We start from the raw sequence: 14,967 nt of genomic DNA, 5'->3' as shown, positions 1-14,967 counted from the left end.
CAGTAAGGTGGAATTTTTGAACTGTGAATGGAGTTTCTAGGTGAAAGTGTTTTTTTGAGGTCCCAAAACCTTCCATCCGCCTCCATTCTAAATCTCTGAACTTTTAAAGGAGTACAATTCTAAAACTATGCAACATTTCAAAGATTCCTTTTCAGGCAAACATGTCCACAGTAAGATGAACATTTTAAAGTATATATGGAAGGTTTTTATATAGTGTGTGTGTATATATATATATATATATATATATATATATATATATATATATATATATATATATATATATAGGCCTACATCTGAATGGCAGCAAACCCAAATCCATGAAACATAGTATGAAACATAACAGTTATGCCACCTTTCCCAAACTCCAGCAGGAAGTCACACAGACAAGCATGGTACTCTCTCACTGTAGGAACTTTATTGACAAGTGATGCATGTCTGTGATTGACAAGTGGCTTGGATTGAAAAGTGCACACAGGAGAACAAATGAGTGGATCGGAAGGCATGAGAGAGAAAGAGTCTTTAAAAAAATGGTCCAGTTGAGTTGGTGGGTGTTGTTTGGTTCAGTTTTCATTTACTCGTAGATAAAGGCGTGGGCGGGGAGCGCGTAGGTGAGGAACTCCTCGGGCTTGAACCACAGACCGATCTCGTTCTTGGCGTTCTCCAGAGTGTCACTGCCGTGAATGATGTTCCTGAGAGGACACAAGGATAGTTATTAGAATAAATATTAAAACCACCAAATAATATAAACAATGTGACCTACCTAGACTTATCTACAGTACCAATAGATATTCTATCTATCATTCCATTTGCTGACATTGACTGCCATATAACAATAAAATCACAACCAGTGTGAAGTGGGCGGTGTGTGGTCATCACAACATGACTCACTTTAAAAAAAGGATAAATGACTTTTTTAAAAGTCCATACTGCTATTCATAGGGCTGCACATGTGTCATGTGTTTCGCTAGCCAATCACAGTCCTGAATTTGCAAAGTCAGCCAATCACATTACAGTTAATGGTGATGACACTAGCTGTAATGTGATTGGCTGATATGAAAAAAGTATCGATTTGCATTAACAATGGAAGGGTTAGGGGGTACACAAATTTTTTGGTCGGTGTCCAAAACTCACTTATAGGGGGCGGCTACACCGCCCCAAAAAAAGTACTACAGGGTTTAAAACCAATGGCAACAATATACGTAAAAAGTAGATTCAAAACTAATTAAATTCAAGGCATAGAGAAAAAAAAGACCTAAGGAAAAAACACTAAGAAAATTGCTTTGTTGAAAAGGTATGTTTTTAGTCAATTTTTAAAAGTGTCGGTAGACTGTTGTATGCGATGTCACGAGCCAAGGTTGCTCACCTGCCAATGGTGACGCAGAGGTCTCCACGGATGCTGCCGGGCTGGGACACAGCTGGGTCGGTCTCACCGAGTATCAACCTGCCCATCTTCACAATGCCCTGTCCCTCCCACACCTAGAGAGAGAGAGAGAGAAATCTTTGAATACATATATTGTTTTTGAAACAACATTTCTAACTCAAATCTTTGCTTCCGGAGGTCCCTGGAACAAAATATTTTACAAATGTTCGCTTTAACAAAATATATATTGAAAGATTTGCACACATTTGCATGATTTTTCAAAAATAGCAGAACTACAAGCTCATAGCGCAGCACTCGGTGCCGCGCTATGAGCTTGTATATCTGCTATTTTTCAATAACCAAACAAATCTAAAATGACACAGATACTTTCCCGTTCTAAATGGGTTAAGAGAGAGAGAGAGAGAGTGAAAAAAAAGTGATAGCAACATTTGACATAGAGACAGTGGGGTGCAATACGTTAGTCCGACAGCGCATTCCTCCGACAGTGCATGCCTCCGACGTTTCCAATACTAACCCTATACCAAACCCGAACCCTAACCCTAACCGCACGCGGATGCCACATAGTCGGAGAAATGGGATGTCGGATTATCGTATGCCTCCCGAGACAGTGAGTGTACTGTGTAATATTAATAGTAATAATAACAATAACAATACAATAATAATAACTACTAATAATAGTGTCCCATTTAGTTGTTGTTGTTGTTGTTGTTGTTGGGGTATTGGCCAAGTTGAAGTACATATTTCAATGTGTTACTTTCAAGTGATAAGTAAGTTATTTTCAGCACACTGCTTGACATGTGTCGCATTTGTAACTGCAATTCAAGCCTTGCTTCATAATGCACCTTCTGCGTCAGTATCATGGTCAGTATCATGATCAGTATCACAACTACTAGCATGGGGGACAAGTACTGAGCAGCGCCTGGGGGGCAGTTGGGATTCAAGGACACCTGACAGTTGACACTAAAGCCTGGAGATTGGAGAAGCCAGGAAACTCCCGGTTCCCAAGAGGCCACTCTACACCTCCTGAGCATTATGTTTGTGTGTGTATGTTACCGTAGCAATAAAGAGGCTGATTCCGTGTGCGTGCGTGTGTGTGTGTGTGTGTGTGTGTGTGTGTGTGTGTGTGTGTGTGTGTGTGTGTGTGTGTGTGTGTGTGTGTGTGTGTGTGTGTGTGTGTGTGTGTGTGTGTGTGTGTGTGTGTGTGTGTGTGTGTGTGTGTGTGCGTGTGCGCGCGTGTGTGTGCGTGTGCGTGTGTGTGAGAGAGTTACCATGGCCAGGACGGGTCCAGAGGACATGTACTTGCAGAGTCCAGCGTAGAAAGGCATGGCCGCCAGGTCAAGGTAGTGCTTCTTCATGTGATCCTCAGAGGCCTGAACACACACACACACACACACACACACACACACACACACACACACACACACACACACACACACACACACACACACACACACACACACACACACACACACACACACACATTCATATTAATAAAACCCTTTTACACATCTACAAATAAGAAAATGTTATTGCGACCGTAGGTCGCATTTACTATAGAAACCTGCTCCAGGTGTCCGTCCGTCCCTCCGTCACACACGTCCCGTCACACTTTTGCCCTGCTCATATCTCCGCACCCGTTGCCCCGATCCATGCCAGAGTTTGCACACACACTCCTTACCTGCCAAACTACACCCTCCAAGGACCCCCGGAGCTCCAGGGACCCCCAGCTGCCTCGGGGACCCCCAAGTGTAAAAAATCAGCACGTCACACTTTTGCCCTGCTCATATCTCCGCACCCCTTGCCCCGATCCATGCCAGATTTTGCACACACACTCCTTACCTGCCAAACTACACCCTCCAAGGACCCCCGGAGCTCCAGGGACCCCCAGCTGCCTCGGGGACCCCCAAGTGTAAAAAATGAGCACATGTGGACAAATTACCAAATGACCACCCCAACGGGGCTGCTCACGGGGCATTCCCGGGGACCACCCACTCCTGGTGCTCCAGAACGGATGCAAAAGTGGTGGCGCCCCCAGTGGAGGACCCCCTGCCACTGCAGCTCACATAAAATGCCGTAACTCGGGCTAGGAGCGTCCGGGAGAGCCGCGGCCGGTACCTATTCGTCCGCCAAGGCAACGCGGACACCCCACCCCTAATTTCTCACATGGCCCTCTTCTAGCGCCACCTTCAGGCCGCTTTTCACAACACATTTTTGCCCACTACTCCTACAGTTTTGCCCCTAAAAACACGCAAATTGCTACACACTACACAGTATGTGTACACTCATGTCATCAACATGCCTGCCACCACATTTCTTAGACCACCAAACAAAACTATACATTGCCCACACAACTAGGAACCAATCGCCGTTACAGCCCTCTTCTGTATACATGTGACCTACGGTCGCTTATCTCCCGATTAGGGAGTCTTACTGGTAATAGTTATAATGAAAGACACAACAGTGACAGATGTTTGCAGATATTTCCGTAGTATTTAGTGAGTACAATTGTTTTAAACTAGACCATACCCGGTCGACGCATCCGTGGGGGGATATGCGCACATGATCTGGCAACCCGGGAGGCGACATTGTTTGACACATAAACGCTAATAAGAAGCTGAGATTTGATGAAATTGAAAAACGGGCTTCACAGTTAAGTTCAGATGGTAATGGTCAATGGCTGTGTGCAAAATCAGAGCAATTGGTCCAGCCACTGAGGAGAACCGGGTAGCTTCACCTACCACTACTGACACCTACCACTACAGACAGACAGAGGTTACTAGAATTATAGGAGGATATCTCTCATCATGTCGTGAATCCATAGCCTTGCTGGCTTGGAGAGAAAGGTTAACAAAACAACACATTTACATGACGATACCTGGATGAATTTAGCAGCAACCAACTTGAAGCCTTTGGCCTCAAAGCGCTTGATGATCTCGCCACACAGGCCCCTCATCACGCCATCAGGCTTAACTGCAATGAATGTCTGCTCCATTTCTGCAGGTGCTGGAAGGAAGGAAAGAAGGAGGGAATAAAGAAAGAAAGAAAGAAAGAAAGAAAGAAAGAAAGAAAGAAAGAAAGAAATTAGAATGAATCCCTTAAGAAATTGCATTGAGTGTTCTATGGATGGCTCTCTATGGATGATCAGCCATTATAAGGCTATATCACTGTGGGCCTTTTTCGCGCATAAAGTAGGCTATGCAATTTCCTAAGTATCAACATTATGGTGTATGTTATATCACTGTGTTTTGTAGGCCATATGGTTTATCATGCACACCAGTGGTTCTCAAACTTGTTTGACTTCAGCACCCCGTTTGCAGGATTTCTGAATCCAACTACTGTCTTTACCCGACTATAACATTTAGCATAGAAAACTGCAAGAGTAAAACATAGCGATGCTGTGAATGAATGATAACCCACCTTTTGAAGAGTATACAAGTTTGTTGTATTTCTAAGGGGGTGTGAAAGACTTGCAATTAGTGCCCCCTGAGCAGATGTATTCCTGTGGTCATAAGTAACATTTCATTAAGTTGTTGTTATACAGTACACCAGTAACAACTCTAAGTTAAACTGTCATCTAAAGAACACGTGTATTGTACACGTGCAAAGTGTGTGTGTGTGTGTGTGTGTGTGTGTGTGTGTGTGTGTGTGTGTGTGTGTGTGTGTGTGGTTGTGTTTGTTTGTATAGGCTAGGCTGCACAAGAAGAAATAAATAACTTTTTTTAAAGAGAAATGTTTTGTTGTCAGCAAAGTTAACAAACTGAATTGAATCTGTAGCATTCTGCTCAAAAATACATTCAGACACACCAATGTGTATGCAGTAGGCTAGTGCAGTGCACAGTCATGCCAGCCTCAAAGCTACTGTACCTTTTCAACAGGAGTTCACAGGAACTTGAAAGGATAGAGGGAGATGACTGCTCGCGGCGGGGATACGATGACCGGGGACGAACAACTCCAAGGGGCCACTATTTAAACACTCAGGGAAGAGAGGGGCTCCGGGAGGAGTCAATGTCAAGAGTTATGCAGGGGGAGTTATGCGAGAGTGTTTGTGTGTGTGTGTGTGTGTGTGTGTGTGTGTGTGTGTGTGTGTGTGTGTGTGTGTGTGTGTGTGTGTGTGTGTGTGTGTGTGTGTGTGTGTGTGTGTACATACGTATGTACGTATGTGCACTTTCCTTTCGTTGATTCATCAATTTTAGAGTTCATTAGAGGGGCTTCATATAGGATAACATACAGTTCACTAGGGACTGTAAGCATATACTGTTCTTCTAAATAGGGCAACAGAGATGATACAGACCGATCACTCATTAGATACTGGAAATATATGTATTTTTTGTTTCAGCATATAAAAACAAACAGAAAATATAATTGTATAGTTATATTGTGTAATTATATTTTAGATTTATGTTGGTCAATCAAGACACAGTAGCTTAACTTAAAAACGCATTATGCAATGTATAACAGCTGGATATGACATTACCGGCGTCACATTATATTCACACATAATTTAACCCTTAAATGTATTAATCTCTCAAGGACAGATTCTGCTAAAACCAAGAAACCTTTTTTTTTTCCTCCTACAGTACCTAATGTGTTTCCAGATTGGGCGTGAATGTTATTGTGTGATTCTAAAGTAGAGAGAGAGAGAGAGAGAGAGAGAGAGAGAGAGAGAGAGAGAGAGAGAGAGAGAGAGAGTCTTATTCCAAAATACCTCAATGGCTAATCTGAGCCTTTTCTTTTTTAAAGTACAGTGGTCTTCATGCACATAATAAATTGATGTCACTTGAATCAAACTATGTTTTTTTTTATTTATGGAGGCCAGCTTCGACTAAGGGTTCATTTGGGAGTGAAGGTGGGGGTTGGGTTTGAGCCTTTGTATCTGTGCAGACTCTCATTGCTGTGGTGTGGTTGGTTGCTTCATAGGAAAACTGGAGCCATTCCAGAGGATCCTGGCTGAGCAAGGATCACGTTCCTGATGAATGAACCATGTGGACCCTATCACTAAGCCTTACATATTCTGTTAGGAGATATACCGTATTGCTAGCCCTATTTGACTTGTACACCGTAACAAGCAATAAACACGCCAAGCAATAAACATGTCAAATGTGTTTCAAGTGATAAGTATAGTTAGTTTCTGCACACTGCTTGACATGTGTCACATTTGTAATTGCAATTCAAGCCTTTTTTAAGTGGTTTCCCTGCCTAATTAAAACAAAAATCTACATGGCTTTCTTAGAGGCCGCCACCCCACACTCTCTATTGTGGATATACTTGTATAAAACGGCTAGTCATACAGGCACTGTAGTCCTGTGTAGTACAGTAAGAGCACAAAGAATCAACAGGCGTTTATCTCAATCACTAGTACAGTACGTCCCTGTGACATGATCACATTATCTACTGTAGGTCAATCACAGGAACACTGTCAGGATGAATGATGTCTGGAAACATCTTCTTTACCATTGGCTGCTTGAATGTTGGTTGAGGAAGGAACTTGATCTTATTGTGTTGTCTTCAGTTATGTCACTTCCTATTTACAAACCTCCTGCAGTATGTATATGCAGTGGTCACTGCAGATACTAAGAGCATCAGCTAAAAGCTTCAATAGGCTCTATATTCACAGCAGCCATTTTGCAGAGAAATTGGGCCTCTTCTTACTTCCTTCACAGGTGTTACCAATGATACTAATGAAGGCTCTGTTCTGGTCACTAGAAACACTCCATTTTGTTTCCCAAATGGCCCCTTACTTACGGGTCCATTTGGTTCCATTTGTACACTCTCAGAGTTACACACCCACCATAAGGGAACCAAATGGAACCAAATGGACCCTTACGGGTCCATTTGGTTCCATTTGTACACTCTCAGAGTTATGTGGGTTCTTGAAAATGAGACAACCACTATGCCACACTAAATGGAACAGAGCCTTAATTAGTATCATTGGTAACACCTGTGAAGGAAGTAAGGAAGGGGCCCAATTCATTGCCAATATGGCTGCTCTGCATAGAGCCTATTGCCCATTCTGATGTTTGCTTTGTGCTGTAGGAACTTAGGAATATACTTTGAGGCAGTGGCGTAGCCAGAACGCTAGCATGGGCTGGGCCTAGGCATGTGTGCCCAGACCGCACGCACGCAAAAACAACAGTTTTCACCCAGCCCTACAGGGAGTGCCAAAAGGCTTGTAACTCCTTCTGCTCCCTGTCAGCCAATCACAAGCATCAGTGATCATATCATAGTATCGAGTCATACTTAAAACCCGTACCTTAAAATGAAACCTCGGTATGATATCCTTGTTCAACATGTCATGAGCTTTAGATTGAACCCAAACCCCATATGTATTCGTATTTGTATAAATAATTTTGATGAAGCAGATCTCCTTGAGACATATTTAAATGAGGAGACCCTGTCTTATTAGTTACTCCTCATATCTAATGGATCCTGACCTTAAACTATATTATAATAACACTGATTGTTGTTCATATTGACTACAGAATAAGTTTTAACCAAGAAATAATAATACGACATTTAAGAGTAGCTTTTGTGTGTGCATGCTGGTTGAATATGTGTTCTTGTGACACAGAAGAAGGCCTGTGGAATTTGGGCCCACCCGGTCGCAGCTGTGTGTTAAATGGGGGTTTGTTTGTGTCCAAGCTTGATCAGCTGCCATCTGTATCTCAAGGTTTCGACTTACTACAGAGGAACAAAGACGTTGGGTGCGTTCGGAAATGCGCACCGCGAGTGCACTCGCCTATTAGTTTGTATTGGCCAGTGCGCTCAGTGCTATATTTCCGAACGCACCCTTAGACATCTTTAGTTTTAACAGCTGAATGTCTTAACTGCAAACGTTCTGTTACTTGAAATGCTATCAACTAGAATGAAATGGCAATACTACTACTACCATGTACAAATTACAAAACTATGTCTGTTCATGTTTGAAAATACACCTCACTCTTGAAGCTTAGATGTAATCTAACGGCCTCACTGCAAAGTTTAGCAACTAAAAATGGGTTTAGATCGATCAAACCACTGCCTGGAAATAACAGTTTTAAGTTTAGTTGGTGCGTGTGCATGTGCGTGTGTGTGCGCGTGCGTGCACAGGGGTGAGTGTGTGTTGACAGCTTCAGTGGTCTTTAGTGTCTCTGTTAAAGAAAGTGTGTTTAGTTCTCTATAAAGTAATAAAGAAAGATGCAACACTTTCATTAAAAAAAGACAGCAAACAAATGACTCATAAATTGTTTTATTGAGTAAGAAAATGTAAAGTGAATAATTTATTTTACACCTAAATGTTTTGTTTTCCCCAACAATCATGCTGCCAAAAATTGCACAAACGTATTAAAAGATGTTTCATGAAAGTTAACATCTACATTTATTTTGTCGTATACATACTGTGTATAGATTTTTATATATATTGAACATTTGTACATATTTGATAGAGATCAGTAAACATCCATGTTCACATCACTACATGTAGCATGTGGACAATACGAGCAGAGACTCTTAAAGGAGCAGTTCACCCAAAAAATGACTTATTCTCTATCAATTACACACCTCATGAAGACTTGAATTCATGGAGATATTTTTAGTTTTGTGTCGCATTCCTGAGCCAATAATTTGCAGTCATTGGTCAATAGGAGACTCAATGGGGAGTCTTTGAGTCTCCGCCGGTCATCAAATTATTGGCTCAGGAATGCGATAAAAACAAAAAAATCTTCATGAATTCAAGGCTTCATGGGGTGCGTAATTGATAGAAAATAAGTAATTTTTTGGGTGAACTATTCCTTTAAAACCCATCAGCCAAGGGACCCAAACCTCAACTCTGATACTTTAATAGCAGTGGTTCTCAAACTTGTTCGTTCCAAGGACCCCCAAATTGATATGTATTTGGCGGTGGACCCCCATCTGAAAATATGTGTTGCCAGGGACCCCCAGAAGATAAGATTTGTGTTTAAAAAAAACAAAAAAACATTTTCGATATTTTTCAAAATTCTCAAAAACAGCAGATGTACAAGCTCGCAGCGTGGCACCAAGTGACACACTGTGAGCTTGTATATCTGCTATTTTTGAGAATTTTGAAACAGTTTGAGAACCACTGATATACAAAAAAAATGTAATCAAAAAGACCCATTAACTCTTTCTCCTTATTTTACACAGTTGGATGTGTGACAACCAGTGGTGTAAAGTAACTAAGTACATTTACTCAAGTACTGTACAATTTTGAGGTCCTTTTACTTTACTGGTGTTCCAACTGTCTATACTTTTACTTCTACTCCACCACATCTCAGAGGCAAATATTGTACTTTTACTCCACTACAAATATTTGAAAACTTTAGTTACTAGTAGTTACTTTGCAGATATAAATCATTGTTATAAAACATACATTAACCACTTTAGTCCTATTTATACATAGGCTATTTGAAAATAGCAGATTTACAAGCTCACAACGCGTCGCATCGCGACACGTTGCGATACGACGCGTTGTGAGCTTGTAAATCTGCTATTTTCAAACATTTTAGTACTTTTACTTTTGGTACTTTCAAGTACATTTTGATACCAATACTTTTGTACTTTAACTCAAGCACATTTACATGTAACAGAGTACTTCTACATTGCAGTATTGATACTTTTAAGTAAAACATTTGAGTACTTTTTCCACCACTGGTGGGCACGCAAACAAAACAAAAAAACGTAATTTCGCCCTGATCTGTACGACAAAGGTCAAAATGGATATGTTTCTGTTTTTTTGTGTTTCTGTGCCTCAGGACCATGGGTTCCTTTAAAAACACGGACGTTAACTCTGTATGTTAGAACCAAGCAGGTTTGGGTCCCGACCCATAGCTTAAGAACCTCTGCCTCAAACCCCACAAAAAAACAGCATTATAAAACCCACTGTCATCTTTCCCAGTGATGACATCCACACAACACATCTCACAGTAAAAAAAAAAGAAAACAAAGGAAAAAAAGGCAATAGCACTGAATTATAGCACTCGCATATGTTTTCTATATGCCCCCATAGCACACATCAGTTGCTTTGGACAGGTGGTGAATATTAACCATAGTTACAACAAACAACTAGACAGTATGTATTTTACTGAGCATGCATGCTCTATTATTCATACTGCCTGACAAGTGAGGACGTGGGAAAGCACTCTTAATGAAATGAAAATCAAAATAAACCGGCAATCTTTTGAATGGTTAGCATATATGTTCTGGTTGGGAATCAGTTATTGCTACTTTTAAAATTAAGCTATAGTTCTGGCTACGCTAGACTAAGGTGCAAAATGCTTAAATTGCAATCCATAACTTGTATACCAGGTCCAACCACTGCAGATGTACTAGTTATATAGTACTGTATTAACATACTCCATACAGACTGGTTAAAATATCATTCTATTCATTAAAGTCCCACAACAAATTCCAGATTGTAGCTTTAGAATAAAGATTATCTGAGGGCACAGTCTCCCATTCTCTGTCAACGGGGCAACGTCATCACAGATTAGAGACGTGTCTATGAAGAGTGAACACAACACTACCTGTCATATGTTAGAGTAGAAGTCGGAAACCCTTAAGATTGAGAGTAAGCCTGGGCGATGGGGACAAAATCTAATATCAAAATATTTTTGACCAAATACCTTGATATCCATATTGTGACAGTAATATATTGTGACAATATATTTTTTTTCTCACCTAAATTAGTGAAAATAGCTAATCTGTAGATTGTATATTTTCGCTACTTGTTGAAAACTTGTTTGAAAAAAGTAAAGTAGACACTTTACATTTAAGTGATTAAAACAAGGAAAATACAACACTTATCCATATCACCACATCCAAAATCCCAGACAATATCTAGTCTCATATCACGATATCGATATAATATCAATGAATCAACAAAAATGTATTTTTTTTTCAGGGCAAAACAATAGCATATGTGAATTCCTGAATTGAGCGTTATCTCCCTTTAGTCAACACACATTCAACTTTTTTTTGTTAATATTGTTAGAAATCTGTCATAACAGTTGTGTCCAAAATACAATAAGTACAAGAAGATAACGACATTTCTCCAACGTGATCACAGTCAATGTGTCAAAATCATCCCATTCTTCATAAAAAGATTATCAAATATATATGTGTATATATATAGCACCATAATACAAAGACATTACTAGTAGACCGACTCACGTACAAAGAAGAAAAAACAAAGACGACGACCACGGACAAACATACAAGTGTAAATGCACGTACAAACTGACACAAACACACACACACACACACACACACACACACACACACACACACACACAAAGACACCAGGGTTGTGTGTCTAAGGAGTACCACCTGTATGGAAGGCTACTAGTTCAGTCTAAGAACACACAGGATGCTCGCACGGACGCATGCACACACTATTTGGTTTTGTCACATACAGACGCACACGCGTGCACAGGCTCACACACACACACACACACACACACACACACACACACACACACACACACACACACACACACACACACACACACACACACACACACACACACACACACACACACACACACACACACACACACACACACACACACACACGCGCGCGCGCGCACGCACACACACACACACACACGCACACAAAGATGGCATGTCGTAAATTGTGAGCCCTATAGCATTTCATTTGTGCGTTTCACTCTGTCTTCCACATAACCTAAAGCCTAAGTTAAGCTATAGTCCGTACTACGACGGTGTGGCTTGCCGAAAACATCTGTTCATGTCAGCAAGCAACTCTGTCGTGCGGGGGAGTATGAATGAAGCTGTGGCCTGTGGTAAACTGATAGGTTTTTTTTGCAAACCTCTAGACTTCTCCTTTAAAAAATACACTGACAATATGGGCTCTGTGTCCTTTAGGACTAGATCGTGTAATGCTTGAGTCATGCTACTCTACCTTCAGAAAGTAGATACATATTGGACATTGTGTATAATACTAATGTCTGTAGGAGGAGTCGTGTATAATTCTATTGTCTGTAGGTAGTCAGTCGTATACAGAAATGTATTTGTCGCTGTTGGTTGGAAACCTCATACTGTATGTCAAAAAGCATTCCTTTTTATTATGATACAAATACACATATAGTGAAACTAGCAGATCTACACGCTCACGTTACCACGCGTTGTGAGCTTATAGATCGGCTATTTTCACTACTTTTGTTTGACCAAGTAGGGCATTAAGTGGCAAAAAAAAAAGAATGTAGATATGAGTTTTCTGCCAAAACAGCAACAAGACTTTCTGTAGGTAGTCATCAGTGTTGCATTGCTGATTTGGTTATGTGGTTGCACTCTATTTAATGACGTAGCGCGCACGTCGCTTAACACCTGCACTACAGGTCACACAATGGACAATTGATACGCATCTAGGCTCAATCCTGTGTTAATTCATGCTGGTGTGACCACCGGCGTGTCGGCAGCCTTTGTTAACTTTGTTGAGGTGTGAATTTAAAGTTGTTTTAACCCATTAAGAACTGAAACGCATCTGTGTCACTTTTTGATTTGAGCTAAAAAAGCATTATTTTACACTTTGGCTATTCAAAAATAGCAGATATACAAGCTCGTAGCGCGGCACCGTGTGCCGCGCTACGAGCTTGTAGATCTGCTATTTTTGAAAAATCGTGATAATATGTGCAAATCTTTTAATATATATTGTTTTAAAGCGAACGTTTTAACTCAAATCTTTGCATCTGGGGGTCCCTGGAACAAAATATTTTGAGATGGGGGGTCCGCGGCCAAATACATATAATTTTGACTCACATTTTGTGGAATCGGCCTCAGGTGTTAATGGGTCTTAATCTATGCGTGTGCCTGCGCGACGCGTGCTCCTGTTCAAAAAGGTTCCTGCACGGCGTGCAAGGCCGTCCCATGAGCAAGGCAACCCTGGTAGTCACATATATAATTCTACTGTGTCTAGATAGAATCATGTATGTATTGTATAAATACATAACAGTCTGTAGGTTGTGTCATATGCAATATTCAATATTCAATCCGGGAACGCATCTGTGTCATTTTATATTTGAGTTATAACCATTATTTTATTCTTTGGCTAATCAAAAAATAGCAGATCTACGAGCTTGTAGATCTGCTATTTTATTGAAAAGTCTCAACTCAAAACTTTGCTTCTGGAGGTCCCTGGAACACAATATTTTACAAAAAAACAACAACTATATATTCAAAGATTTGCGCACATATTTTCACAATTTATATATTGCTATTTTTTAATAGCCAAAGAAATCTTAAAATGACACAGACGCGTTCCCGGTCTTAATGGATTGAGCAACGTATGAAGACAACTAACCCTATTGACCCCCAACAAAAACTGTCATTTTGATCATCATTTATTGGTATGTCTGGTAGCACCAAATTACAATTAAAATGGTGTTATCCGCCTGTTCAGACTGTATTGTAGGTAGCCATCCTGTTCGAATAAAATCTTGCGGGGAAATTATAATAAGCAGACCTGGCAAACCCTGCATGTGACCTGTGACCTGTCTAGTTTAGCGTACAAAACGAGTGAATAGGCTCTATGCACAGCAGCCATATTGGACAGAAATTGGGCCCCTTCCTTGCTTCCTTCACAGGTGTTACCAATGATACTAATGAAGGCTCTGTTCCAGTTAGTGTAGCACAGTGGTTCTCAGACTTTTTAATTTCAATGACCCCATAACTCTCAGAGTTACACCCTCTCAAGGAACCATGAGGGTCCCTGTACCACACTTTGAGACCCACTATAGTGTTTCTAGTGAGCCAACATGCACAATATCAGCACCCTGACTCTGTTTGACCAGAATGGAACAGAGCCTTCATTAGTATCATTGGTAACACCTGTGAAGGAAGTAAGAAGAGAATTTTTCTCCAAAATGGCTGCTGTGCATAGAGCCTATAGTGTCCCCGTCGTCTCCAACACGAGCACACATTTGTGGAGCAACATTTATGACATTACCAGAACCTTGTCGTCAGAACCTAGACTTTGCCACACAGACCATTGTTAGAATACTTTTTGGACTATGACGACATGAACATTTTGTCTGGGACAGCATCGTTAAAGCAACCAAATATGTGGAGAAAAAAGTCATCACTGGTCTGTCTGCAGGGGGCTTAATCCTGAACCTAACCCAGGACCCTAAACCTTGCCAAGTTAACAGCCAAGTCTGCCAATGTTCTACTCATTTTACCCACTAGAGGTCCTCAGAGTGTGGTAAAGGACTCTAAAGTGATCATACTGGTATATGAAAATACTAAATCACTGAACCCTATTGATCTATTTGAGAGACACACACACACACACACACACACACACACACACACACACACACACACACACACACACACACGTATTGCATGGTTCAAAATACTGCATTTACGTTAGATATTTAATTGTCTACTATGCGTGTTTTTACTTTTTAGTCTTACTGTGCACTGTTGTGACACTCTAAAATAGGCCAGGCAAAAAAGAAAACAGGGTTCCACCTGACAGCAACGATATGCAGAACTCTACTGTCAGTCAGTCAGTGATCAAGCAGTCTGTATGTTTCTGGTCTGAGTCGTTTCTTATCACAAAGTCCTACCAA

At 40.9% G+C, this 14,967-nt stretch overlaps 1 protein-coding gene across 2 annotated transcripts; it reads right to left on the bottom strand.

Moving 5' to 3' along the window:
• Positions 1-393: 393 nt before the first annotated feature.
• Positions 394-5,369, bottom strand: LOC311056368 (nucleoside diphosphate kinase B-like). Of its 2 annotated transcripts, none has more exons than XM_084072937.1 (5): positions 5,246-5,369; positions 4,257-4,384; positions 2,650-2,751; positions 1,364-1,476; positions 394-689 (listed from the first exon to the last, which is right to left on the bottom strand). In XM_084072937.1, exons 2-5 carry the CDS (start codon positions 4,371-4,373, stop codon positions 572-574), a joined length of 450 nt encoding a protein of 149 aa, XP_083929063.1. In that variant the 5' UTR covers positions 4,374-4,384; positions 5,246-5,369; the 3' UTR covers positions 394-571. The 2 variants fall into 2 exon arrangements, with proteins under 2 accessions (XP_083929063.1, XP_083929064.1); XM_084072938.1 differs by having other exon boundaries at positions 4,257-4,375; positions 5,246-5,318.
• Between the last annotated feature and the right edge of the window lie 9,598 nt (positions 5,370-14,967).

Source organism: Gymnoscopelus microlampas, assembly GCF_963454915.1.
Source record: "Gymnoscopelus microlampas genome assembly, chromosome: 11".
In the NCBI taxonomy this organism is placed as follows: Eukaryota; Metazoa; Chordata; class Actinopteri; order Myctophiformes; family Myctophidae; genus Gymnoscopelus; species Gymnoscopelus microlampas.
Note: the sequence above shows the minus strand (reverse complement) of the source record. Positions and strands in the feature narration are given on the sequence as shown.